Source organism: Gobius niger, assembly GCF_951799975.1.
Source record: "Gobius niger genome assembly, chromosome: 1".
Classification (NCBI taxonomy): Eukaryota; Metazoa; Chordata; class Actinopteri; order Gobiiformes; family Gobiidae; genus Gobius; species Gobius niger.
This window is the reverse complement of record NC_136852.1, coordinates 4,749,664-4,776,444: the sequence shown is the minus strand read 5'-3', so window position 1 is coordinate 4,776,444 and position 26,781 is coordinate 4,749,664. Positions and strand designations below refer to the sequence as shown.

At 42.5% G+C, this 26,781-nt stretch overlaps 1 protein-coding gene across 4 annotated transcripts in view; it reads left to right on the top strand.

Moving 5' to 3' along the window:
- The window catches only part of LOC306976122 (periostin-like), a 75,319-nt gene that overhangs the window by 23,271 nt on the left and 25,267 nt on the right, over positions 1–26,781 (top strand). For all 4 annotated transcript variants that reach the window (XM_079574003.1, XM_079574001.1, XM_079574002.1 and 1 more), the window contains exons 3-9: positions 4,587–4,651; positions 4,789–4,946; positions 6,955–7,119; positions 9,483–9,629; positions 11,269–11,410; positions 20,846–21,058; positions 21,238–21,372. In XM_079574003.1, the coding sequence (XP_079430129.1) occupies positions 4,587–4,651; positions 4,789–4,946; positions 6,955–7,119; positions 9,483–9,629; positions 11,269–11,410; positions 20,846–21,058; positions 21,238–21,372 (1,025 nt within the window). The remainder of the gene's footprint in view (positions 1–4,586; positions 4,652–4,788; positions 4,947–6,954; positions 7,120–9,482; positions 9,630–11,268; positions 11,411–20,845; positions 21,059–21,237; positions 21,373–26,781) is intronic.

Here is a 26,781-nt window from a genome sequence, read left to right as displayed (position 1 = left end):
GACAAAAATCCAGCAGAAAAAAGACGAAAAATCCAACAAAAAAGTGACAAAGAGCAGCAAAAAAGTAATAAAGTGACAAAGCACAATAAGTGACAAACACACATAAGGGAAATAAAAAGTGACGACAATGGCAATGAGGAGAGAATGCATTTGGTTTTTGGCGGGTGGTAAGAGGTTAAATGGTTATTGAAGTATGTCCTGGAATGAAGCCACTGTGGAACAAGAATCTAGATACAAACGGGCCAAAAAGAGACTCCTTGGAGCTCAGAGTAGAGTCGCTGCTCCCACACCTGGAGACACACTTTAACCCCTCACAGATGCTCCCTGAATCTGTGCAGGGGTTTGGTGTCTTTGTGTGAACGCTCTGGGTGGTAGAAAGATGCATGGACGGATGTTTACAGTCAATTATGCTCCTTTTCTCATCTTTTTTTGTGTGTGTTTGTTTGTTTCAAGCAAAGACCACACTTCAAAGCAATAATTACACACTGAAGGGCTGTTTTTTATCTTATGGTGCCACTTGGTAAAGGATAATTATAGTGGGTTGTGTTTATTTCTCACTTATTTTGTTGAAGTCTGATGCTATAAATGTTCATGATGTGTAAGTCTTAAACTGCAGGCGTGTGTGAAGAGGCTGTAGCTTTAGTGAATGTAATTTGCCCCAAACCTCAACTTTAATGAAGGTTTTTTTGATTATGGCCAATGAAATAGATCTGGATTTGTTCTATAGGGTCTGAAAACTTTGATTCTTGTGATTTTTCTAATAGTATTCGACACTTGTACACAACTTGGGCACAATGTTTTGGTTGTTTATACATTGACACGCACATCACTTCTCCCTATATCATTCACATAAATTATGACTTCAGTTCGAAATGAAAGTAAATTCTCTATTTGTCATTATGCAATTGTATACAGCAAAATGGATTCAGATTCAGAAGACTTTGTTTCTCCCCGAGGGGCAGTTCATTTGCAGCTTCCCAGCCAAACATCTCATAAATACATAAAGTACATAGAAGAAGAATTGGCCTAACACCTACAAATAAATGAAATAAATCAGCAAGATAACGAAAACCCGGAGCCATAATTGATCTAAGACGACACATTATAGCTGAAGGTATGAAAGACAACAGATAACGATTTTTTGGAAACTCAGAGGACAGAATGTGCTCTTTGTTTGGCCTTATCAGTATCTCGCTTCCTCCGGAGTGAACTTAAGTCCTTCAGCTGGAAACACACAATAGTTTTGTTAGTCCTTAGCCCCCGTGACTGAGCCTGACCAGTATGTTCTTGGAGGTGCTGCCTTCAGTCTCCTCTGAAACGGTGCAGCGCCTCCTGGGTTTGTCCCAGTTTCAGAGCGTGGTGTCCTGCACTGATCAGCCTTTCCTCCTCCTTCTTCTTCCTCCTGCGTCTCCTCCTCTCGCTCCTTCTGTGGGCCTAGAGGAACGCTCCCACCTGCCCTCAACCAACCGCTCTGCATACAAGGTCAGCCGGTGGATCAGGTTTCTTCAAATACCTGGGAACTAGGGCTGGCAACTAACGATTATTTTGGTAATCGATTAATCTACCAATTATTTTTTACGATTAATCGATTAATCGCTTGGCTGTATTTCTTCATTTTTTTTAATCACACAAGCTAAAGTGGCGCCGCTTGAGGACATGTTGATGGAGTAAACTTAAAGTAAACGTTTGTAGGAGGCTCTTTGTTCTAATTCTGCTTTCTGATTGGACGAGACCAAGACAGATTTATAATATACAAAACACTACAGACCCTAACTTTAAAAACAAAGTAGGTTTTCATCCAAAATACATGATTGTCATGTCTTTTTTGCTCTATTTTAGTCTGTGTTTACTAGAAAATGTTTGACAATTGTTGATTTTGTCTTGACTAAAACTAGGCTTTTGCCATAGTTACCATTTGTTTTAATATAGCATGTTATTTGCATGGATTGAATCAAATGCAAATGTAGGCTATCGAAAAAATAAACTGTAAATAAAATAAAGTAACTTTATAATTTGCAGTTTTATGTGTTTTTCGTGCTTGACATCGCCGTGTTTGGCCCGCGACTCACAGGCCCTTTTTCATTTTGGCCCTCAGAGACAAAAGGTTTGGGCACCCCTGCTTTAGATCATCAGCTGTTTGTGCATCTTTGTGAATTGGGATGTAAATTAAGAGAAAATGTATGTGAAAAAGACTGAAGAGTGAATTCCGAGTGTTGTGGAGTCGCTTTTTTGCAACATAAAAAGGCCTGAAAACGTTCTGAACTCACTGCATTTATCAAAACAAGACGAGTTGGTTTTTGGGGGAAAATTGCTTCCAGTGTCATTAGCCACAAATATTTCTCATTTCTCCTCGAGCTTCTAATAAAAGCGATTTTACTGTCCGTCCTCCTCCGCCGGGATTTCGCGAGGCCAGGACGCGATGTGTTTCTGGACCCCGGCCTTGGCGTTTGTAAAGTCCAGTAATTGTTTATCTTCAAAGTGAAAGTCTTGGCAGCGCTCGTCTCCTACTGAAGCCCCGTCTCCATGTGGTTCGCATCGGGCACCTGGATCTCACCATGTTTGGGTTTTGAATGATAGTCCGCCTTTGGAAACACTGAACGCACAATGATGAATCAGCTGGAGGGAAAAAAAAACAAAACATGGCCACCCAATATAATGACCGCAGTGATTAAATGCAGCGCCGGCGTTTCTGACAAATGGAAGATGAGTTTTGGGGAAGTCAGTGGCCGATTGTTGGGTCACTGTGAGCTTTCATTTAGACCACAACATCTGCACCGGGAAGGCAGTTAAAATGAAAAGTTGTGGTGTCTTTATGTCAGTCTATTGTCAAGCCACATGTACAAACAAAGAGTAAATAGAAAAGATGTTACGCCCGACTTTTCGATGCAAAAAAGCAAAAAACTGGAGTCATCAAATCCACTGTTCAAACACATTCGACGGAAAACATGTAGAGCAAGTGGACTCATTCAAAGTCCAGTTGAGAGCGTACTGATATTTAAAGCAGAACTAACTTGTTTGCCTTATTAAATCCTCTCCGTAGTCCCTCTGGGGGTAAAACAAGTGTTAATGGGATGATTGGAGGGTCTTTCATCTCCCCTGGTGTCTCTGGACAGGAAACCACACTTACACCTTCCCTGCCACCGGGTCTGAGTCACCAATACACACTAATGGAATCACAAAGAAGAAGCTAACGGGCTAACGGGCAAAGCTAACTGCGGGCTAGCGCCACTTAAACAGTATTTACAGCCAAGTTTGTGTGAAAAAAAGATCTCTATTGTGTTACTGGGTGAACAGTGTCCCTCTGTCCCTTTGTCTTTTCTGTCAGCGTAGTGTTTACTCTCACGGACAATTAATGAGTAAAAAAACGCAACATGCTACGACACCTGCAGTGGCGCTTATGGCCTCTAGGGGTATGAGTTACTTAGTCCTGCTTTAACATAGTCTCTTGGTTTGACTACTTAACTGGGTTAGTCTTAGTCTCAAAGGAACAGGTCCTCCTCACTTTAGTCCAGGGGTGCCCAAACTTTTTGTCTCCAAGGGCCAAAATGAAAAAGTGCCTGTGGGTCGCGGGCCAAACACGGCGATGCCAAGCGTGAAACACATATAACTGCAAATAACAATATTATTATTATATTGTAATATTATTTAACTTTCGGTTTACATGTGCATTTGATTCTATCTATGCAAATAACATATTGCATTAATACAAATCTTAACTATGACAAAAGCCTAGTTTTCATCGAACAAAATCAACTGTAGAAACATAGTGCAAAATGTGAACAACAACGACACCTGTATCTGCAGCACCTACAATGACTTTGCCTCATTCATTTAGTAACTCAAAGAAAATGCCCTATTAGATCATTTTGAAAGGGTCAGTTCAGCATAAATTATTTTATAAATCAATTTTTAACATCCACCTTTGTCGATGTCAACAACCTTTGAAATAAAAGTTGGAAAACTGGGAAAGTTGATGCTACAACGCTCTGATAAAAACGTAGACATACCAACAGTGGGCACCTTCTGGTTGTTGTTGGGCGCTATACAAATAAAATTTGATCGATTCCTTAACTTTTCGAAAGGAGTGAAACAGCGCCCTCAATTTGACGCTAGTGGTCAAAAAGTGTACTGCATCCATATTAACCACTGAGAATGAATGGGAAGAGAGTTAGTTACTCTCTGGCGGGACAACGGATTTGTTCCAGTCACTTTGGGCACCCCTGCTTTAGTCGTTTCTTCCTGGTTTCTTCTTCTGCTGCTGAAGCTCTGGGTTATATTCTGTCATGAGAAACTTGCCCTTAACCCAGCGTTAGATCGGTCTTGAGCAGTTTTTAATCACGCTATTTGTAAGTGAAAGCTTGTTTTGACAACATTCCCACTGCTGCCTGTGGGGGGAGCTCCAGTCAAACTCCTCACCAGCCCCACCAGCTTTTATTTAGAGCCACAGTCACTTTTATAGACACTATTTCATTTTAGTAAATGGGAAATATCAATCCTCATGTAATGTAATGTTTTAAGCTCCATCTGCAGGGTGTGTCCACTTTAAGTGCTTTCTCCGACCTCCATGTCTTCTTCTCTGCTCGCAGGACGGTGGTGTACGAGTGCTGCCCGGGCTACATGAAGCTGGACAGCCTGCGCGGCTGCCCTGCAGGTGGGTCCCACTGGTGAAGCTCATCTCCACAGCTGTGCACCATTTAACCACAGCACCGTCAAATAAACTGCGGCACATTGTCTGCACGTGTTTCTGCCGTGTTTCGAAGGTTGTAAAATGAGCTTCGTGTTCCACAGTGGCCCCGATCGACCACGTTTACGGGACGCTGGCTCTGGTCAAAGCCACCTCCACGCAGACCTACGCCGACACGTCCAAACTGAGGTCCGAGATCGAGGGGCCGGGCTCCTTCACTTTCTTCGCCCCGAGCAACGACGCCTGGGAGCTGCTGGAGGAGGTACAGTGTGTGAAACCACTATTCAAGCTCATTCACCACTAAATCAACAAAAACACTTTTACTTGGCTTCCATTGATTTGCCTTCATGCAGGGGAAGGCAAGTTTGTTTGTGGAACGATGTTTTTCCAGTCAATACACAGGTTGCCAAAAATGCAAATAGTGACCAAAACTGATGTTCCACCTTCTACTAATGCGAGTTTTACACCTCATATAGATCTAGAAAGGAGCTCTTTGGATTCTCCCTGGAGTATTTTCTTCAATAATGTGATGTTTTGGGGTTCTTAAAACAGGTGTTTAGATTGAGCAGATTTTTCAAACACAATAGTTCATTCATAATAAATTTGGTGGCACAAGGAATCACTAGTGTTGTTTTTGGCAGCCCTGAGTCTTAGTCTTTTGGACAACTCTAGTCTAGTTTAACAACAGATATTTTCAACTTTACCGCCAGTGGGTTCGTCTCCAGCTCGTCTCCATGGAGATGTGAGTAAAGTCAGCAGAATTTTAGATCGAAATAGGTTAGGTCAGGGGTGTCAAACATACGGATTTAATCTGGCCCATGCCCTGTAGAGCATAAATTCCTGAGTATATATATAAAAAAAAGTAAGTCTCTAGCCCATACCTGTGCGGAGTTATGAATTTTTAAAGAATAACCAGAATGCTCATTCTAGCCACTAGGGGGCATTAAATAAAAAAAAAAGGATAGAGTTCCACATGTGTCCAGCGGAGGGCACTGACTTAGTAAGAGCTCAGGATCAACACATTATATAGCCATGTGGTAAATGGACAGTCTGCCCCAGGGCGGCTGTGGCTTCAATAAAAGTTTACCACCACCAAGTGAATGAATAATGACTACTGCACTTTCAGGAACTTGTGACACAGACTTGTAAAGTGCAATACAAGTGTAAGCCGTTGTCATTGATGAAGCTACAGTCAAGTTGGGGCTTTGATCAAATCACAGCTTATTATTATTAATTTATTGGAAACATTTTCTCTATTATATGTGGCCCGCGACCCGCCATGGGAGCTGAATTTCGGCCCGCGACCCAAAATGAGTTTGACACCCCTGGGTTAGGTTCTCATCTAAATCCATTCTTTGATTACCCACTGCAAAAATTGCATTTTCTGTGTCGAGCTGGTCATTGGGAGATGATTTGCGTTGATGTCAAAATGTCACACAGTGTGCCTTTAAGTATTAGTATTTGAGCAAATGAATTTAGGTCGATAAGAAATGAAAATACGTATTGGAAATGTGGATGAAGGTTGACTGTACTAAGCTTGATTTGTTGATTTTCATATCAATCACTTCACTTTGCGGCATGACTGTGTACCTGGAGTAGGCTCGCCCTACCTGGCCCAGAGGGATGCATGTAGGAGTTGCAGGTTTAGGATTTTTGTGGGATTTAGGGTTAGGGTTATAGGTTAGAGTTAGGTTTAGGGTTTGCGCTGAGGGGGGGTGGGAACCTACAATTCTGTTTAAGCCCCGGGGCCTATGGGTACATTAAGGTGGGCCTGTTAGCGGATGTGTTTTGTGGCTCAGCGCACACACTCTGGTTGCCAACGTCTCACTAACCACTTTCTCACATTTTCGTCTTGTCAATGAAAACTCATAAACATCTCATCAAGTTTTAGTCCCTAAAGAGCGATTTTAACTTGTTAACGTTACGGTATCGTCATAAGAAAAAAGGTGTGTCAGCGTTATAGTCTTCGTTGATGAAAACAACCCCGTCGCCATCTAATCAAACTTGCAATTTTCCTTATGTCATTTGTTAGCAGTTAATCAGACACGCATGATGACATCAGGTTTAACAATCAGTGTCCAACTAATCAACAGCTGGACATGCCTTGAGGTACGAAGCACTGGCCGTCTAGACCAACACGTGCTCCAGCTGTAACGAATCATTGGATTAGGAGGATTTAACACATGCATGTTCTCGAAATCGACCCCAAAGTCCGGATCACACATACTCTGTCAAACACATAGAACTGATAAATTGTTCATTTCTTTCAGGACGTCAGGAGTAACCTGGTGAGCAACGTGAACATCGAGCTGTACAACGCCCTGCATTACCACATGGCCAACAAGCGCTACCTGACCAAAGACCTGAAGAACGGCATGACCATCCCCTCCATGTACCAGGACCTGGACCTGCACATCCACCACTATCCCAACGGAGTGAGTAAAAACATCACAATCCACCACTATCCCAACGGAGTGAGTACAAACCTTATAATCCACCATTATCCCAACAAAGTGAGTACAAACCTCACAATCCACCATTATCCCAACGGAGTGAGTAAAACCCTTACAATCCACCATTATACCCTTACAATCCACCATTATACCCTTACAATCCACCACTATCCCAACGGAGTGAGTAAAACTCTTACAATCCACCACTATCCCAACGGAGTGAGTACGAACCTTACAATCCACCATTATCCAACAGAGTGAGTAAAACCCTTACAATCCACCACTATCCCAACAGAGTGAGTACAAACCTTACAATCCACCACTATCCCAACGGAGTGAGTTAAACCCTTACAATCCACCACTATCCCAACGGAGTGAGTACGAACCTTACAATCCACCACAATCCCAACGGAGTGAGTAAAACCCATAGACTGTAGAAAATAATGGACGTCTTATGCTCACTCCTCCCCGTTTACCAGAATGACCACGGCCGTGGGGCAATTCATGGCGGATTTACAGGCTCCCCCTCCCCAGCTCTGACGAAGCATGTTCCTAAAAAGGACATACGGGCGGGATTTTCACCGTAGACTCGGCCCTTGCGTGACGTGTAGCTCGCGCTGCTCCAATGCTAACAGTCCAAGCCTCATTAAGTACGAGATTTCAAAAAATCATATTACGAAAACCAGCCTGGTTTCATATATTGTTATTAACCCAGCGTTATCTCAGGAGGAATATCTACCCTAGTCTAGTGTTGAAACAATTGAAACCAGGCTTTAAAGTAGTTTTTAACGTGTCTAAACTCCAATGCTTTTCAATGGGGGCCTAGCGGCGATATGGAGGTACTGCAGCAACGGCGGAGCAATGGCGGCCCCCACGTTTGTGGTCAAAAAGCAGGGCAGCCAGCGGCCATTGGTAAAACCCTTACAATCCACCACTATCCCAACGGAGTGAGTAAAAACATCACAATCCAACACTATCCCAACGGAGTGAGTAAAACCCTTACAATCCACCACTATCCCAACAGAGTGAGTACAAACCTTACAATCCACCATTATCCCAACGGAGTGAGTACGAACCTTACAATCCACCACTATCCCAACGGAGTGAGTAAAACCCTTACAATCCACCACTATCCCAACGGAGTGAGTAAAAACCTTACAATCCACCATTATCCCAACAGAGTGAGTAAAAACATCACAATCCACCATTATCCCAACGGAGTGAGCAAAAACCGTACAATCCACCATTATCCCAACGGAGTGAGTAAAAACCGTACAATCCACCACTATCCCAACAGAGTGAGTAAAACCCTTACAATCCACCACTATCCCAACAGAGTGAGTAAAACCCTTACAATCCACCATTATCCCAACAGAGTGAGTAAAAACCTTCCAATCCACCATTATCCCAACGGAGTGAGTAAAAAAAATACAATCCACCATTATCCCAACGGAGTGAGTAAAAACCGTACAATCCACCACTATCCCAACAGAGTGAGTAAAACCCTTACAATCCACCACTATCCCAACAGAGTGAGTAAAACCCTTACAATCCACCATTATCCCAACAGAGTGAGTAAAAACCTTCCAATCCACCATTATCCCAACGGAGTGAGTAAAAAAAATACAATCCACCACTATCCCAACGGAGTGAGTACAAACCTTACAATCCACCATTATCCCAATGGAGTGAGTAAAAACCTTACAATCCACCATTATCTCAACGGAGTGAGTAAAAACCTTACAATCCACCATTATCCCAACAGAGTGAGTAAAACCTTACAATCCACCATTATCCCAACAGAGTGAGTAAAAACCTTACAATCCACCATTATCCCAACGGAGTGAGTACGAACCTTACAATCCACCACTATCCCAACGGAGTGAGTAAAACCCTTACAATCCACCACTATCCCAACGGAGTGAGTAAAAACCTTACAATCCACCACTATCTCAATGGAGTGAGTAAAACCCTTACAATCCACCACTATCCCAATGGAGTGAGTACAAACCTTACAATCCACCATTATCCCAGTGGAGTGAGTTAAATATCACAATCCACCACTATCCCAACAGAGTGAGTAAAAACCCTTACAATCCACCACTATCCCAATGGAGTGAGTAAAAACCTTACAATCCACCATTATCCCAACGGAGTGAGTAAAAACCTTACAATCCACCATTATCCAAACAGAGTGAGTAAAAACGTTACAATCCACCATTATTCCAACGGACTCTGTGTCTAAAGAGAAGACAAACGCTTCACTGTAAAGTTTCATCTGTGTTTAGCAAAGGGTTTTTGTGTTGTGGAGTTTTTGTGTGGTCTAACCGCGCTGTGGTCTGCAGGTGGTCACGGTGAACTGCGCCAGGATCATCCACGGGAACCAGGTGGCCACCAACGGAGTGGTGCACGTGATCGACCGGGTGATCCGCGCCACCGGCAACACCATCGCGTCGGTGGTGGAGGTGGACGACGACCTCACCACGCTCAGTGTGAGTCCTTCAGGAGCTGAGCCGGCAGAAACGTTTATGATTCTGTCAACAGCGCTTTTTGTGTCAAGTTTTAGTTTACAAAAATCTAAACGACTATGTATGATTTGTTTAAACTTTACATTCTTATTATTGTGTATATATGTTTAACCCCTTAACTCCCGCCTGAACCGAGCACATTTTCTCCAGTTTGGCTTTACCCCAGTCCAAAAGCTTCTGGAAAAAAGCTGTGAAAATAGCAACAAAACTGAGACGTAAACAATGATGGAAGTGTGACAAAAAAGTGAGAAAACATTGACAAAAAAGTGACGAAAAATTGATGAAAAGTGGCAAAAATGTGACCAAAAAAAGACAAAAATGTGATAAAAATTTGACAAAAAATGACAAAAATGTAACAAAAAAATTACAAAAATGTGATCAAAAAATGACAAAAAAAATGACAAAAAAATGACAAAAAAGTTACAAAAATGAGTTGAATACCCAACAAAAAAATGATGGAAAAAAAATCTGATGACGTGAGGAAAAAGATCCTCTCGGTTCAGGCGGGAGTTAAGAGGTTAATCATAGGTCTGCTAAATGCACATGAACATGAAACATAGACTTGTTCCTTTCGCAGTGAATTTAAATGATAAGATGAGGTCCTTTCAAATTTTGTACTGAATTTCACATGATTTTCATCCCTTCTTTTCATTATTATTTTATTATTATGTGTGCAAAAATTTGACTCATTATCTCACACGGACAAAAAAAAACACGTTTCAAGTAAAGTTAGGTTTTTTTTGGGCCTGGCACTAGTGTATAAACCGGACATTGGACAGAGAGCTCGAAACTGGGACTGTCCCAGGTAGGGTCGGGTACTGTGACATATTTTGCAATACTTATTTTACAATACTTTTTAACAATACTTGGTTTACGATACCAATACTGCAACCTGAACATTACGCTTTTTGATACCTATACTAAATATTCGTCATCTAGAACCATTAAGCAGAACAATAGTGTCAATTTATTCCACCAAAGACTATTTATTTTAAATTTGTATCCTTTATTTCAGCCGAAACAACGAAGTAGCTTACTTTAACTCATTGACTGCCAGCCATTTTCAAATCAGAGAGCTCCCCACTGCCAGAGGTTTTTCAGGATTCAGAAAATTTAGGTCTAGGTCTATGTCAACACGAAACCCACCAAAAGAAAAGTACCTCTTTCCATTCTTTAGTAATTGTCTGTGGAAAATAGGTTAAATCACCTAAAATGCTGTTTTCTGACCAAAAAGCTGAGAAAACGAAAGAGCAATGCTGCCACCCTAGTGACTCAATATAATAACTTATTTTATTGAGTCACTAGGTGGCAGCATTAGGCAGCACGATTAAGATTTTAACACCAGACATGCTCAAGGCTTTGCTGCAGCTGTTCCCATTAAAAAAACGAATTGACATCTATAGACGTCATTGGCAGTCAATGGGTTAATCTTGTCCCTGGATCAAGCTTGGTCTCTATATGAAGAAAAAATGGTATACCAGTAGTGCCTACACTTTTTCTTGCCCTTATCTCCAGTAAAAGGCTACGTTTGGTCACCCTAGAGTCACAGGGCAGCATTTCCAATGGTGTACTGACTGAAGACTGACTGTGCTGCCCCCTACAGGACGTCCTGATGAACGCAGAGATGATGGACAAACTCGGCGAGGCGGGCCAGTTCACGCTCTTCGCTCCGACCAACGCCGCCTTCGAGGCCATGGGCATCGACGTGCTGGAGAGACTGCAGGACAACAAGGAGGTGCTGCAAGGTGAGGAAGGCGCTCACGGACGAGGCTCTCGACAAAAGAAAATCACTAACATGCAAAGTAAACTGATCACATCACTCATCACACAGCGCTGTTTGTTTTTGTGTCAGGCAAAAGCATGAGCCATGGCACGTGAAATGTGAAGGGAAAATAATCCCAGCGCCACAAAATAGCAAGTGTGCTTTGCAAAAAAAAAGAAATTAATTAAAAAATCGATTACCGTAACTTCTCTAATACTGGCCTGTATTCCATTAGCGTCCGGGTCTCTAACAGAGGCCGGGTTCGTGGCTGGCGGAGGCAAATTAAAGCCGGTCTCTAAAACAGGCCGGGGCTTTTATTAGAAACTATAGCGGTAGAAATATTCCCCATGTTAGGAATTTGTCTCATACTGGTGTAAATGAAAACTCACGTGCAGGAAGTAAACAAACGGGAACCCGGGCCGATGGGGACGCTGCGGAGAAGCTGATCCTAGCGTAACTTTGACACAGATTTAGCCACTTTTCAAACCTCCTGTGATTATATTTGGAAACAGGGAAACAAATGTTGTGTGACCCTCCAGGGTTTTAATAAAGTCACCGTCGCGTCTTCAAAGCACGTCCAGCTGCTCCGTGTGCAGGTCAGTCCCACGCCTCAAAATAACTCCTCCGATCAGTGCGAGCGTCTCGTCTTCTCTCGGGTCAGTCTCATGATCGATCACAAACACAAACGCTCCGTCTAAACTCAACTTTTACACAAGATAAGTAAGTAATAAGCGTTCTGTACATGATCCCGCTTATTATACGGCCATTTGCCAACTGAACTCACACAACATAAACTTCGTACAATTTTATGACGGTCGAAAGGTTTATTTAATGATTTCCGCCACAAATAGTTCTCGAAAGTTTGCGCGTTGCTCTGCAACGTTTTGCTAGGCTAGAAGCAGCAAGGCTAGTAGCTAGCCTAGCTACTTGGAGGAATGGTGGTGAATCTCTTGGTAAGTTGAAAGTCAGACTCACGCTAACTTCCCGAGCGACTCCCTCCACTTCTCTCACAGTGACGGGGACAGATAGTGCCCGCAACTACGTACGCGTGGAGGGATATGAAAGCACGAACTCCGTTGCCATTGGCAGCGTCATTATTTTTTTCAGAGGTCCTTTGTCAGAAAATAATGATGGTAGAACGTTGGAAAATCCCTTTCAAATCAATAGAGCGGTCTACTTACGTTGTGAAGAGCCGTATAATAACAACAAATAATCCGGTCCGCGGTAAAAACGAATCAGAAACCTGCAGTGACACTGATGTCAAAGCTCCGCTAACAGCAACGAAACACTTCCTGTTGTCCCGACAAAATAAAAGGCGTCAATGTTCCAGCCGCTGGGAGAGGGTTTGCAAAGTTAATTAATAAATGAACCTAATATTTTAGGTGCAAATGGACACAAATCTCGTTTTTCTTCTTTTACCTGGTCGTCCGTTTTGCTCAAATAGAAATAAAGGCCTGTCTCTAATTGTGGCCTGGTTCCAATAAAGGCCTGGTCCTAGATGTCCTTGAGTAAATAAAGGCCCGGCCTATAGTAGAGCATTTACGGTATGCTAATTTTGTAATCGTTTAGTGTATTAATCGAAATTGTAGTCGAATTTCGATTAAATGCACAGCCCTACCTGAAATCACAGTAAAACGTTTTGGGAGTGAACCAAGTCTTAACAAAACGAAGCCCCTTCCAAACTTGTACGAACAAAACCTCTGCTTTACATTACACACACTGGAGTTCACCCGAGGCCATTTCCACAACACGGCCTTTGCATTACTGTAAACCGAAGCCATGAGGATCCGATGTATATTTGAAGGAGGGTGAAAAGTGCGTTTCCGTGGTTACATGTGGCCCACGCAGAGCAGCCTTTTCTCCGTCTTATGATTGGGCCCAATTTAAAGCAGATGAAGCGGCGGTGTTTCCTGACGCGCTTTTGGCAGCGGCTCTGTAACAAAACGGTGTCGCTTAATAAAAACTGGCCCATCAGGCGCGGGATTGTGGAAGGAAAGTCAAACGGCCAGAAGATTATTCAAAGATTAAGTCATGTTCTTGGAGTAATAGAGCACAGTGGGACTGGATATAAAGGGGAAGAGTGAAGACTTTCCGCCAAGTCTATCAGGATCAAAACCAGTGATGCGAGATATTGGAAATTGCAATCGATTCCAGACCTTTACAACCAACAACCGATATTATTCATTATTCAGAAATCAAGTAGGGGCACAAGTGTTTTTACAAGAAAGCAGATCAAATCAATCCATTAAACATCAAGATAAAAAAAAGAGTGTAGATAAAATACTTTCAGTGTCATATTCACGGGTAAAAAGAACTGTTTTCAGCCTGGATTTGAACATTGTCAGAGTTGAGACAGGAAGCCAGTGCAGAGACCGAAACACTGGACTAATATGGTCGTATTTCCTGGTTCTTGTCAGGACTCGAGCAGCAGCGTTCTGGATGTAGCTTAAAGGCTGTATGTATAAACACTACCAAAAATGTAAATCAAAATCTCTCTTTATCTGGGGCCGGGTCAGAGAACAGATGCCCACACATCCCCATCTGCACACATTTCCTCCAGCTGTTCAGGGGGGATCCCGAGGTGTTCCCAAGACCAGCTTAGAGACTTAGGGCCTGATCTTGTGCCTGGTGCAAGGACGGTGCGAGCTTCAAGCACTATGGTTATTTTCCGAGTGGTGCAGATGTTGCGGTCTGTCCCTGTGCCACTAGCGAGAGACGTGGCTTATTACCAGCGGCACTAAGAGGGGTGCTCTGACGGCAGCCTCACATTCATTTCCTCATTTACATCGCGCTGCCTTGTGTTCTTCCTTAAGGGGAGACACTACAGGCAAAACTCAATTTTTTCAGTTTTCAGGTTTTGGGCCAAATTGGTCTCTGAACATGTAAGCTTTCACCCGGAAACAGAAAATATGCCTAATCTTCACAAAAACATGTTTAAATATTGCGCTAATTCAATGTTGCCCCATAGACTTACATGGGACAATGCAATTTCAAGGGCCTTTTTCTCAAAACACATTTTTCTGTCATTGTGGCGACACTATGTCCACGTCAGTCGGACCTAAAGACTTCAAATTTTCCAGCCTTGGACTGAACAACATTAGGAAGATTTTTTCAGAGGGATTTTGTACTTTTTAATCCCTAGCCCCAGTTTTGAATGTCAAAAAATGTACATTTTTACAAAATTTTCCACTAAAAAACTGCTTATTTTAAAACTAAACAAGATATCCTAAATCCCCTCTGAAAACGTCTTGGTAACTCATTCATCAATTAAATGAAACCATACATTTGAATGTAGCTCTATCCATTATTCAGATTTCGTTGCCGAAAAGATGAGAAATTTGGGGCATTTTTAGGCATAAAACACCTTTTTTTTTTCTTATATGAAAAGATAAAATGTCAGAAAACTTGCAATGTATTTTTTCTTACATTTATGCCAGTGATCGACAGCAAAAGTTTCAAATTGATATCTGTAAATATACATTTTTTCCCTATTCACCTGCAGTATCTCGCCTTAAGTATTATAGGCTCTCACAGGTGAAACTAAAAACTTCATTAACTCCATCAGAGAAAGAGACGTCGCCTAAAGCCGGTCCCGCTGTGGCGCAGGACGGCGCTCGCTCGGCCGTAATTGCGTTAACGTGACCAAAACAAAAGCACATGTTCAAAACCCCCACTCCCCCCCCACCCCAGGTCTTCCCGGGGGCCTTCTCCCAAAGTATTCCCTCCCATCAGCTTCCCTGTCACAGCGACATCATCTCTTCCTCCTTTACATCATGTGGACAGATTCAAGTTTGCAGTGGCCATGAATGAATACCAAGGCGCTCACTCCAGCATCTTACTATCATCTTATTACTACATCACCAGTGAAAAAGCTGAACCGGTGCATCTTTTGCATCATTTCCCCTGTTTTCATTCCAAAACTCTCTGTATGATCGTTTCTACAGGCTCCTTCTGTCACAACATCTCAGGGGATTAAACCGATTTGGCAAAAACAGGCTTGTTGTGAGCAGGTCGGAAGGGAAGGGAAATCTCGCAGATGTGTGTCCAGCACATCCTGCGTCTTTTTAATATCAGTTTTCGGAAAATACTGTGCCCAAACTTTTATGGAGTTTCATAAATTACATTTTTTGTGGCGAGATGCCGCTGTGGAATTGTGGAAATATCCTGTTTTGGGGAAAGAATTGCCAAAATTGCACATATTATGGATTAAATCAGGATAGTCAGGTCTAAATGTGTTTTTTTTTTTTTTTTTAAACTAAATGTTCTCAAATGTTTTCAGAGCGACTTGATGATTTCTTTTCTTAACCTCTTTCCTGAACCGAGCACATTTTCTCCAGTTCAGCTTTACCCAAAAGCATCTCCACTGGAAAACAACGCCTCATTTGAAAGCCCACACAGAAAGATCTACAAAAGTGATAGTAACTGTTCTTTCATTGCTTGTTTTCATCACATTTTTGTTGCTCTCTTCTTATCGTCTCTAGTGGAGAATCAGGACCGTAGTTTGGCGAATAGACGAGATTAAAGCCGTCGTCCGTGGCCTTTTTGAGTTAAATCCACACGGTTCTCATGAGCACAGTTACTTGCAGTAACTCTGGCTCTGTGAATGTGCATAGTCTAAAACAGGGATCTCCAACCAGTAGCTCGGCAGCTACCAGCAGCTCGCCAAGCCTCTTCAGGTAGCTCATCAAAGACTTTCTACATCTCCACACACTTGATAACTCAAATTTTAGATGCATTTTCTGTTTATTCTAAACATGCTGAACACAATCTGTTCCCAGTTGGTTCAATATTATAAAGTATAAGGACTAAACTCAAGTCACTTTCTTTGAAATACCATCTTGGCAAGTAATTAATCCACCTAAATTGCATTTTTACACAAGTGTTTTTGAAGCTTAACCTCTTAAATCCCGCCTGAACTGAGAGGATCTTTTTCCTCACGTCATCAGATTTTTTCATAATTTTTTTGGTGGATATTCAACTAATTTTTGTTTTAAAAAAATGTAATTTTTTTCGTCCATTTTTTAATCATATTTTTGTCAAATTTTTGTCATATTTTTTGTAAATTTTTTGTGAATTTTCTGTGAATTTTTTGTCATTTTTTTGTCATTTTTTGTCACATTTTTGTCATTTTTTCGTCTTTTTTTAATCCAATTTTTGTCATTTTGGTCACATTTTTGTATTTTTTTGTCACATTTTTGTCATTTTTTCGTCAATTTTTCGTCAATTTCTTGTGACATTTTTATGACATTTTTGCCACTTTTTCATCAATTTTTCGTCACTTTTTTGTCAGTGTTTTCTCACTTTTTTGTCACATTTCCATCATTGTTTTCGTCTCAGTTTTGTTGCTTTTTCACAGCTTTTTTCCAGAAGCTTTTGGACTGGGGTAAAGCCAAACTGGAGAAAATGTGCTCGGTTCAGGTGGGAGTAAAGGGGTTTAGTAGCTCTAGCATGTTCATGTGTAAAAGTAGCTTGCTGGGTCTAAAAGGAATTACAGTCAGTATAATACTCAGTGGTCAGACAGAAAAAAAACGTCAGGACCAGGTTTCAGTTTTAAATCAGCGGTTCCCAAACTGTGGGTCATTGACCAGAGGTGAGAGAATGGGACCATTTTAAAAAATATGGGTGAAATAGACTATTAGTTGTCCTAAACCCCAGTTTGACAGTGACTTAGTGGTTCTCACCATAGACTATATATATAAATGGACAGCTTCTGCTCACTCCTCCCCGTTTACCATAATGACCACGGTCGTGGGGGATGTCATGGTGGATTTACAGACTCCTCCTCCCCAGCTCTGATGAAGCATGTTCCTAAAAAGGGCGGGATCTTCACTGTAGACTCGGCCCTTGCGTGACATGTAGCTCGCGCTGCTCCAATGCTAACAGTCCGACCCTCGTCTACTTTGTGACTAAATTGTGACTAACCCAGCGTTATCTCAGGAGGAATATCTAACCTATTCTAGTGTTGAACAAATTTAAACCAGGCGTTAAAGTTGTTTTTAAGGTGTCTAAACTCCAATGCTTTTCAATGGGGCACCAGCGGCGATATAGAGGTACTACAGCAATGGCGGCCCCCAGTGTCGTGGTCATAAAGCAGAGCAGCCAGCGGCCATTGGTTCTCACACAGAGGGGCAGGACCTGAATTGATCTATGGCAGGGGTAGGCAACGTCAGGCTCGGGGGCCAAAATCGGCCCTCCATCATCAAACTCTGGCCCTCGAGATGATTTTGAGATATATTTTGACCCAAATCAGAGATCAAATGCCTGTTACTCTAGAAACTACTCTAGAAATGTTAAAAATACTGTCAATTCCTTAAAATGTCTTAGCAGAGCACCCTTTAAGCTATAGTCCTAAAAGACTACTCTAGGAATACTAAGACATGACTTAAATCTACTTGAATTAAGAGATTAAATCTAACGATTGAGTGGATTTAGTCTGGCCTTAAAGCAGATCAAACCTACCGTAAATGCTCTAATATAGGCCAGGGCCTTTATTTACTCAAGGGCATCTCGGACCAGGCCTTTATTGGAACCAGGCCACAATTAGAGACAGGCCTTTACTTGAGCAAAACGGACGACCAGGAAAACGAAGAAAAACTTGATTTGTGTCCATTTGCACCTAAAATATTAGGTTCATTTATTAATTAACATTTCAAACACTCTCCCAGCGGCTGGAACATTGACGTCTTTTATTTTGTCGGGACAACAGGAAGTGTTTCGTTGCTGTTAGCGGAGCTTTGACATCAATGTCACTGCAGGTTTCTGTTTCGTTTTTACCGGACAGGATTATTTGTTGTTATCTTGTGTAAAGGCGAGTTTAGACGGAGCGTTTGTGTTTGTGATCGATCATGAGACTGACCCGAGAGAAGACGAGACGCTCGCGCTGATGGGAGGAGTTATTTTGAGGCGTGGGACTGACCTGCACACGGAGCAGCTGGACGTGCTTTGAAGACGCGATGGTGACTTTATTAAAACCCTGGAGGGTCATAAACATTTGTTGCTTTCCCTGTTTCCAAATATAGTCACAGGAGGTTTGAAAAGTGGCTAAATCTGTGTCAAAGTTATGCTCAGATCAGCTCCTCCGCAGCGTTCCCCTCGGCCCGGGTTCCCGTTTGTTTACTTCCTGCACGTGAGTTTTCATTTACACCAGTATGAGACAAATTCCTAACATGGGGAATATTTCTACCGCTATAGTTTCTAATAAAAGCCCCGGCCTGTTTTAGAGACCGGCTTTAATTTGCCTCCGCCAGCCGTGAACCCGGCCTCTGTTAAGAGACGCGGCCGCTAATGGAATACAGGCCAGTATTAGAGAATTTAAGGTATTCTTGCCAATCACAAGTTTTTTCTTCATTCAGATTATTTTGTATAATTGGTCCTTTTGACCCATGGTCTTTTGACGATGAAGAAAACCGGCCCTCCACCGAGCAAACTTTCCTACCCCTGGTCTCTGGGACTCATTATTACTGAGAAAAAAAAAAAGTAAAAGCTTAAGAAATCAGGACAGGATACAGATATTGATAAATCCTTCGAAAAATGTATTAAAACGAGAGGATTGGGCATTTTTCAGTGGAATTTAAAGAGGAAATGAAACGTCTTGAATGAATGGGAAAGTTGGCTCATTGTGACAGTAAAACAGCCTATTGTGTAGATTAGACCATTGTGCCAGATGAAAGTTGGCACGTCAAACGAGCAAACCACAACCCACAACCCAAAGACCGGAGAATAACAGGAGTCTCCGCTTAACTACATGAAAGCCAGTCCTGCAGACGTGACCCCGCGGCGTTGTTGTAGATAGATTACAAAAGCATGAGATCGTTGCGCTTATGGCTGCCGATTCCATAAAACGCATCAACAACAGCTGCCTCTCCGGGCGCAGCCGGTCCCGCTGGCAGCCGCTTTAAGGTTTTACTGGCCCAGGGAGCGTCTTTTCACACAATGGGAACCAGAGCTGCGCAGGAGAAGGGCCTCCGGGACCCCGCGGCTCCCCGGGTACGGAGGGCTTCAGGCCGGAGACGCCGCGCAGTCCGGGGACGTAAATCAGAGAAGTGAAGAAAACTTTTTTTTTTTTTTTTTTTACTGCGCAGCTGACTGGAGCAAATGGGTTTAACACATTTCTGGGATCGCGCTTTGATAGAAACTCTGGAAAGTCATGAGAAATATGTGGTGACCTTGTTCAGATGGAAGATGTCCCAGGACTCTTCACACCGAGTAACGCCTCGTGGGATGGTTGATCTTCCGAGCGCCGCCCCGACATGGTTTACATCCAGTTTCAACATAAATGAGTCCAGTTTAGATTTATTATAGACCCTTTTTAGACCGGGTTTAGTCCTGAGTCCATCTTAATCTAGGCCGAGTGATACTTGGATTCTAAGGTCAAATATTCAACACCTGAACGGAGCACATTGTCCACTATGGTCCACTATGGTCCGCTCCTGCCTACGGAGCCGCCGTCCTGACTTTTCCCTCGCTTTCAAGATATTGACAACACAAATATTTGCAAGAAATGTCACTTGAAACTCATAGGGCCAGATCTTGTGGCGGCACACGGGGCGGCGCAGGCTCTTGGTGAATTATTTTCCGAGTGGCGGCGCTATTCGCCTCCATCACCTGTGAGGGGGCGTCACAAGAGGAGGTGACTGCACTGATGGAAACACGGCTGACATTCACTTCCTCGTTTACATTGCGCTGTCTTGCGTTCTTTCTTAAGCCTTAGGCTCTCACAGGTCAAACTAAAAACTTTATTTACCCCATCGTGAGCGAAACCATGTTCACGTCTGGAGAGAAAAAGAGCTACAGCGTCCGCTGTGGCGCGGATCGGCCGCGCTTGGCGTGAACGTGAAGCAAAACAAAAGCACATGTTCACCCCACACAACCACACAACCACTCTCCTGGACGCGGAGTCGATCTGGTTGGAGGAAAATCTGTGTCTTCACCCACTTAAATGCGCTAAGTCTGAAGTGGCAAGATCACTAAGTGCTCCTACTGAGCGCAAAATGTCACGCTATCGTCTCCGTTTTGATGCACAAGATCGGGCCCAGAGTCTTTAAACAAATGCCCGTAAGCCTTATGGGTCACGGTTATGGCTCAATACACTTCAGTGTTCACGCTCCGCTACCTGGACTCGCTCACACATTTCAATGGCTGAGTGGTTTGTTTGGGCCGAAATTAGGAGCCTGATTGACCCACGCATGCGCAGTCGAGATGGGCATTCGGCTTATATAAAAAGACATTTGAAACAATACAAAGTGTAACCTTCATGATGCATCACACAGAAAACTGCCTGAACAGCATTGCAGCATGTTTCCCCTTCCATACACAAACCCTCTGAGTGTCTGAACCTCTGTCCCGTGTCTGATCCTCTGTCCCGTGTCTAAACCTCTGTCCCGTGTCTTGACCTCTGTCCCGTGTCGCTCCTCCCCAGCGCTGGTGAAGTACCACCTGCTGAACTCCGTGCAGTGCTCGGAGGCCATCATGTCGGGCACCTCGTACGAGAGCATGGAGGGCAGCGACCTGGACATCGGCTGCGACGGGGACAGTCTCACCGTCAACGGGGTGAAGATGGTGCTGAAGAAGGACATCGTGACGAGCAACGGCGTGGTGCACCTCATCGACCGCGTGCTCGTGCCCGATGCAGGTGAGACCTCCCCGCACGGGCCTCACTTTGAGCGCGGGTCACTGGGGTTTCATACACTTCAGTCTAAGTGTTTGTTCCAGCATTGAGGACACAGATCTTTAGTTAGAACCACCCAGCACAGCAAACAGGAACCCGTTTCCATGGCAGCCGTGTTACTAACGGTGCGGTTGTCCTTTAAGCCAAGCAGGTGATGGACCTGGTGGGAACGTCCCAGTCCACGTTCGGAGACATGGTGTCGGAGCTGGGTCTGTCTGCGGCCATGAGACCAGAGGCCGAGTACACGCTGCTGGCCCCGTTCAACAGCGTCTTCACCGGTCAGTACCTTTACTATTACTACAACTACTACTATGGGTGTGTATAAGGTTTCATGATGTAAAGCCTGGTAACTTTCGGATTTAGACCTTTAGACCTGCTCTAATATTTGGTTGAACTTCCTTTATCTTTAGTAGTGGCATTGTCTCAACCAGTGTTGTTTTCGTCAACGAAGACGATAACGATATCTTTTCGTTGACGGCCCTTTTTTTAATGGCGATAACGTAACGATGACGAGCTAAAATTAGCTCTTTGGGGACTAGAACATGACGAGACGTTTACGCGTTTACGTCAATGAGACGAGACGAGACAAAAATGGGAGAAAGTTTTTCGTCCGATCGTTCACAAACAGAGTTTGTGCGCGGAGTGAGAGAACACACGGTAAACGTGACCAGGAGCGGCGCCGTGCTGCTCATGATGCGCCCGGTGTAACCGGGCAGCGGCGCCTCTTTCTCTTTCTCTCTCTCCCCGTGGCGTGCGGTCACTGCTCGAGTACATCCTCCTCAGAGCGTCTGACATCCAGGTCACAGGGACTTTATTGCTTCTCAGGACAGTTTTCAATACCGTAGTGTATGAACGCAGAAAGCACGTTGAGGTGCTACGTATGCGCAGACAGCGCTGTTGGTAAAAAAATAATAATAATCTCGAAGCGACGATCAGAGGACGAGGAGAGCGGGCGCTTTTGGGAAAAGTCCTGTTCACAGTCGGCCGACCACTTCTGCCAGTGCCTATCGTGGTGTCATCTGTTTGTCAAAAGCTATAAAAGCCAATAGAAGCTATTATTTATCCCAATTTCCAAGACTTATTGAAATTGATTATAACTTCTTATAATGAAACAGACGAAAACGTGAAAAAAACCTTTTTAATTTTTGTCTGACAAAAACGTGACTAAAACGATCACATTTTGAAATGACTAAAATGTGACTAAACCTAAAAGCATTTTCTTCCAAAAGACTAAGACTAAGACTAAAAGGGCTGCCAAAAACAACACTGGTCTCAACAAGCTTCTGCGATGTCAGTAGATCCATTCGTTCTTCACCAAGATCTTGTATTGATGATGGGAGAGCGTGACCACTGTGCAAAGCCTTCTCCAGCACATCCCAAAGTCTGTCAATGGGGTTCAGATCTGGACTCTGCGGCGGCCGATCCATCTCATGCTCATCTCATGGCTGAATCTAGACCTGATCAACGGCCAGTCTATTATTAGTTAACCTCTTAACTCCCACCTGAACATGTTTTCTCCTGTTGTCCAAATTCTCCAAATCTAAAAGCTTCTTCAAAATAGCGACAAAAAACGAGAAGAAAATGAGGATGTAAAATGGCAAAAATCCAGCAAAAAATTACAAAAATCCAGGAAAAAAGTGACAAAAATTCATCAAAAAAGTGACAAAAATCCAGCAAAAAAAATGACAAAAATCCAGCTAAAAATTACAAAAGTCCAGCAAAAAAGTGACAAAAATCCAGCAAAAAAATTGGCAAAAACCCAGTAAAAAAAAAAAAAAAGGCAAAAATCCAGCAAAAAATGATAAAAATCAACCAAAAAAAGGGACAAAAATCCAGCAAAAAATTACAAAAATCCAGCAAAAAATTACAAAAATCCAGCAAAAAAATGACAAAAATCCAGCAAAAAATGAAAAAAATCCAGCAAAAAATGAAAAAAAAAATCCAGCAAAAAAAGACAAAAATCCAGCAATTTTTTTTTACAAAAATCCAGCAAAAAATGTGACAAAAATGCATCAAAAAAAGTAACAAAAGTGCCATAAAGAAGTGACACATCAGGGAAATAAAAAGTGACGACAATGGCAAAGAGGAGAGAATGCATTTGGTTTTGGCGGGTGGTAAGAGCTTAATCAAATATGCTCCGTGATTATCAATACAAAACATAAATTGGCGTTATTTGTCCGAACAATCGCACTTCTCCCCGTGTGAGGAAGGATCCGCCGGCCTCTTGTGTGACTCACAGCTGACTGTCCCACAGCTGCAGACACGCTGAAGGTCATTTCCATGTAAGAGCAGTAACGCATTCCTGAACACAAAGGCACGGCTCCTTCTGGCGCTGAGTAATCCCGGGCAGGCGTTTAAATCAACACTTCAACTCAAGTGTATCTAAATGACACTGTGGCCTCTTCACCTCAACTCGGCTCATGACGGAGGAGAAATACAGAGTAACACTTGACACGGAACTGAAATCGGAAATTGAAAATGTAATCACAGCCATCATACAGTTATAATCATCATAATTATCATCATTGTCATCTTGGAATAAGCTCATGCAGGTCGTTCAGAATGTTAAGGTAAGTATCTGGTCTCATTCTTTGGGCTCAATGCAGGGCTGGACTGGCAGAACAAATCGGCCCGGGACTTTTGGGTTAAGACTGGCCCTCTCTGCCGAATCCAAGCTAACACCTCATAGACTCAACACTTTAATCTTTTCATTTATAACTTGAAGGAACTTTTGTAAAATTACTAAACAATCTTAAAATGTGCGTTCCGTTAATGAAGTTCCACTTGCGACTGCAACACAAATAAACTTCTCAAAACAAACCAAATGATCCCACTGTAGATGAAGATGAAATGGTAAAACTCACCACGGAGTTACAGAGGTGTGGAGTGAAGATAGAAATCCCAAAAAGGCCAAACATTGTAAATCCTTTCAAACTAGAAGATTTCCAAACTGCGCGCACAGACAACAAGGGGCAAGAGGGCCTCTTATATTCACAATGTGAGGGGCATGAGTGTTAAGTCTCAGAGGCCCATTGCTCATTATACGAGATTATCTGGGAACCATAACTCAAGAAAGCGCCACCAGAAGGGTATAAAAGGCGTCACATCCCTCTAATTGTGGGCCGGTGTAAGGTATAACGGGCCCAGCAATCCACTAGAGAAGAGGTATTGGCAAGTTTGCTCAGAGAAGGCCTGATTTTCTTCGTCGTAAAAAGACCAAGGGCATCACCTGCACCACTTTCTCCAAATGCCAGTGTTATTTGGACATTTTGAGTTAGTTTAACTCCTTTATTGGTGGAGTAATATCTGAAGAGTTCATTTGCAAAAGCAGATATCTCCGATTTCTGCTTCTGCCTGATTTTTTGGATGTTTTGGATGCTGTACTCAAAGACACACAAAGATTCTTCAATAAGACTAAAGTTGTGCAAATTTGATTACGAACTATTGGCTTTATATTTTCATCGCACTGAAACAGACCCGGTTATGGAAACACTGCTATGTAAAGCAGGGTTTCCGTTAGCCGGCTTTTGGCCGGTTTGAAAAGCAAATGGCCGATAAAAATTATGTCCATCGGCCAAATTGGCCGACACAAAAAAAAGTCTAGCGGAACCTCTGATGTAAAGACAAATTTGCAAGTATACGTTGAGTTTTTTGGACGGTTTTTGCAAATGAACTCTTTAATTTCTCAAAACCATCTTGAGGGTTAGAGGTTCTGGAGGTGCTGGAGGGCCGGATTTACATCAGAGCTTTGACTATGTTTTAACCTCTTAACTCCCGCCTGAACCGAGAGGATCATCAGATTTTTTTTCCATCATTTTTTTGTTGGGTATTCAACTCATTTTTGTCACATTTTTGTCATTTTTTCGTAATTTTTTTATCACATTTTTGTCATTTTTTTAAATTTATTTTTTGTAATTTTTTGTAATTTTTTGGTAATTTTTTTGTCAATTTTTTATCACATTTTTGTATTTTTTTTGTAACATTTTGTCAAATTTTTGCCACTTTTTCATCAATTTTTCAATGTTTTCTCACTTTTTTCTCACATTTCCATCATTGTTTTCGTCTCAGTTTTGTTGCTATTTTCACAGCTTTTTTCCAGAAGCTTTTGGACTGGGGTAAAGCCAAACTGGGGAAAATGTGCTCGGCTCAGGTGGGAGTTAAGGGGTTAAATCAACATAGCCTTTATTTTTATCAATTCAGTGTGAAATGTTGGTGAGAAAGAAATGAAAAGGCAGGAAAAAGTATTAAAAAACGTGCTATTAACTTTTGCATTTAGTATATAATCTAAGCATCCAAATGACGGTCGTAACGGTCATTTCAACTAAGCGGATCTAGTCTCTTGATTTTGACCTTTCAAGCTGAATTGTGAAGCACATTTAAAGTAATCTATTGCAAAAAAAGCGATTAATGTTTGTTCTGTATTAGTTCGTAAACAACCACTTTAAGAGATCCTGTTCTGGTTGAAGGACGGGTCATTTCGGGAGAATTTAACGGGAAGCGAAAGCACAGCATCTTAGTGTAAACCCGGGTTTGAGAGTGGACAGTAAATCAGGGCTGGAGCTGGAATGAGTAATGGAAAGAATATTAAGGCCGTTCGTCTGACTCACTGTCTGCAGAACAAGACGGATTTGGCAAGACAAGACGGATCTTTACTGGTTTGGAGAAGGGGCGATAAAAGATTTATCTTATGCTAAATCAACCCTTTTTGATGCTTATGAAAATATGACCATGTTTCCTGGTAATTGACAGTTTTTACACCGAGTTCGAGCTTCTGCGAGCATGAAACAATTAAAATTCAGTGGGTTGTTTATCTAAATAGAAGAGGTGGGAGTCAAGTCCAAGTTGTGAAGTCCAAGTCCCAAGCAAGTCCAAGGCAATTGGTCATAGAGTCAAGTCAAGTCTTTCTTTAGCCGCAAGTCGCCTCAAGTCGCAAACGTCAGTGTTAAAGGAATATGCCACCGTTTTTACATACTGAGATATGTTCTTACCTTAGCTTAGATGAGTTCTTTAGGACCTGTCTGATCTTCCCCCGTGCCTTCAGTCACGTAAACACAGCACAGACGGCGTTAGCATTTAGCCTCTCCCTCTCTCCACTATAGCTCCAAAACTGGTCAAGATAGAAGCTACCAAGCTCTTCCACGTTTTCCGCGCAGTGATGCCAAAGAACTCTATTATTACGCCTTACAATATAGTTCCCCCTTTTATCCGCTTAGAAAATCCACATTGTTTAATTTTGTGTAATTATACTTTGTAGTGGAACACTTCACGTAACCATATTTAAATAGGGAAAACGTGGAAGAGCTTGGTAGCTTCTATCTTGACCTGTTTTGGAGCTATAGAGGAGAGAGGGAGAGGCTAAATGCTAACGCCGTCTGCGCTGTGTTTACGTGACTGAAGGCACGGGTGAAGATCAGACAGGTCCTAAAGAACTCGTCAAAGCTAAGGTAAGAACATATCTCAGTATGTAAAAACGGTGGCCTGTTCCTTTAAACCTAATTGTTCTTTTGAAAATGTGTTTAATCTACTTGAAAATATAAAGTGGTTTCTCAAGATTTAGCAGTTTTTCAAATTTAAGCTAAAATCGAATGGATTTGGATTAAGCATTTTTAGTAAGGGGGCCCGGGGGGCAACTTAAAAAAAAACGGAAGCAGAGTCTCTGAAACATGAGCTGCTTTTCCTGCAGTCTG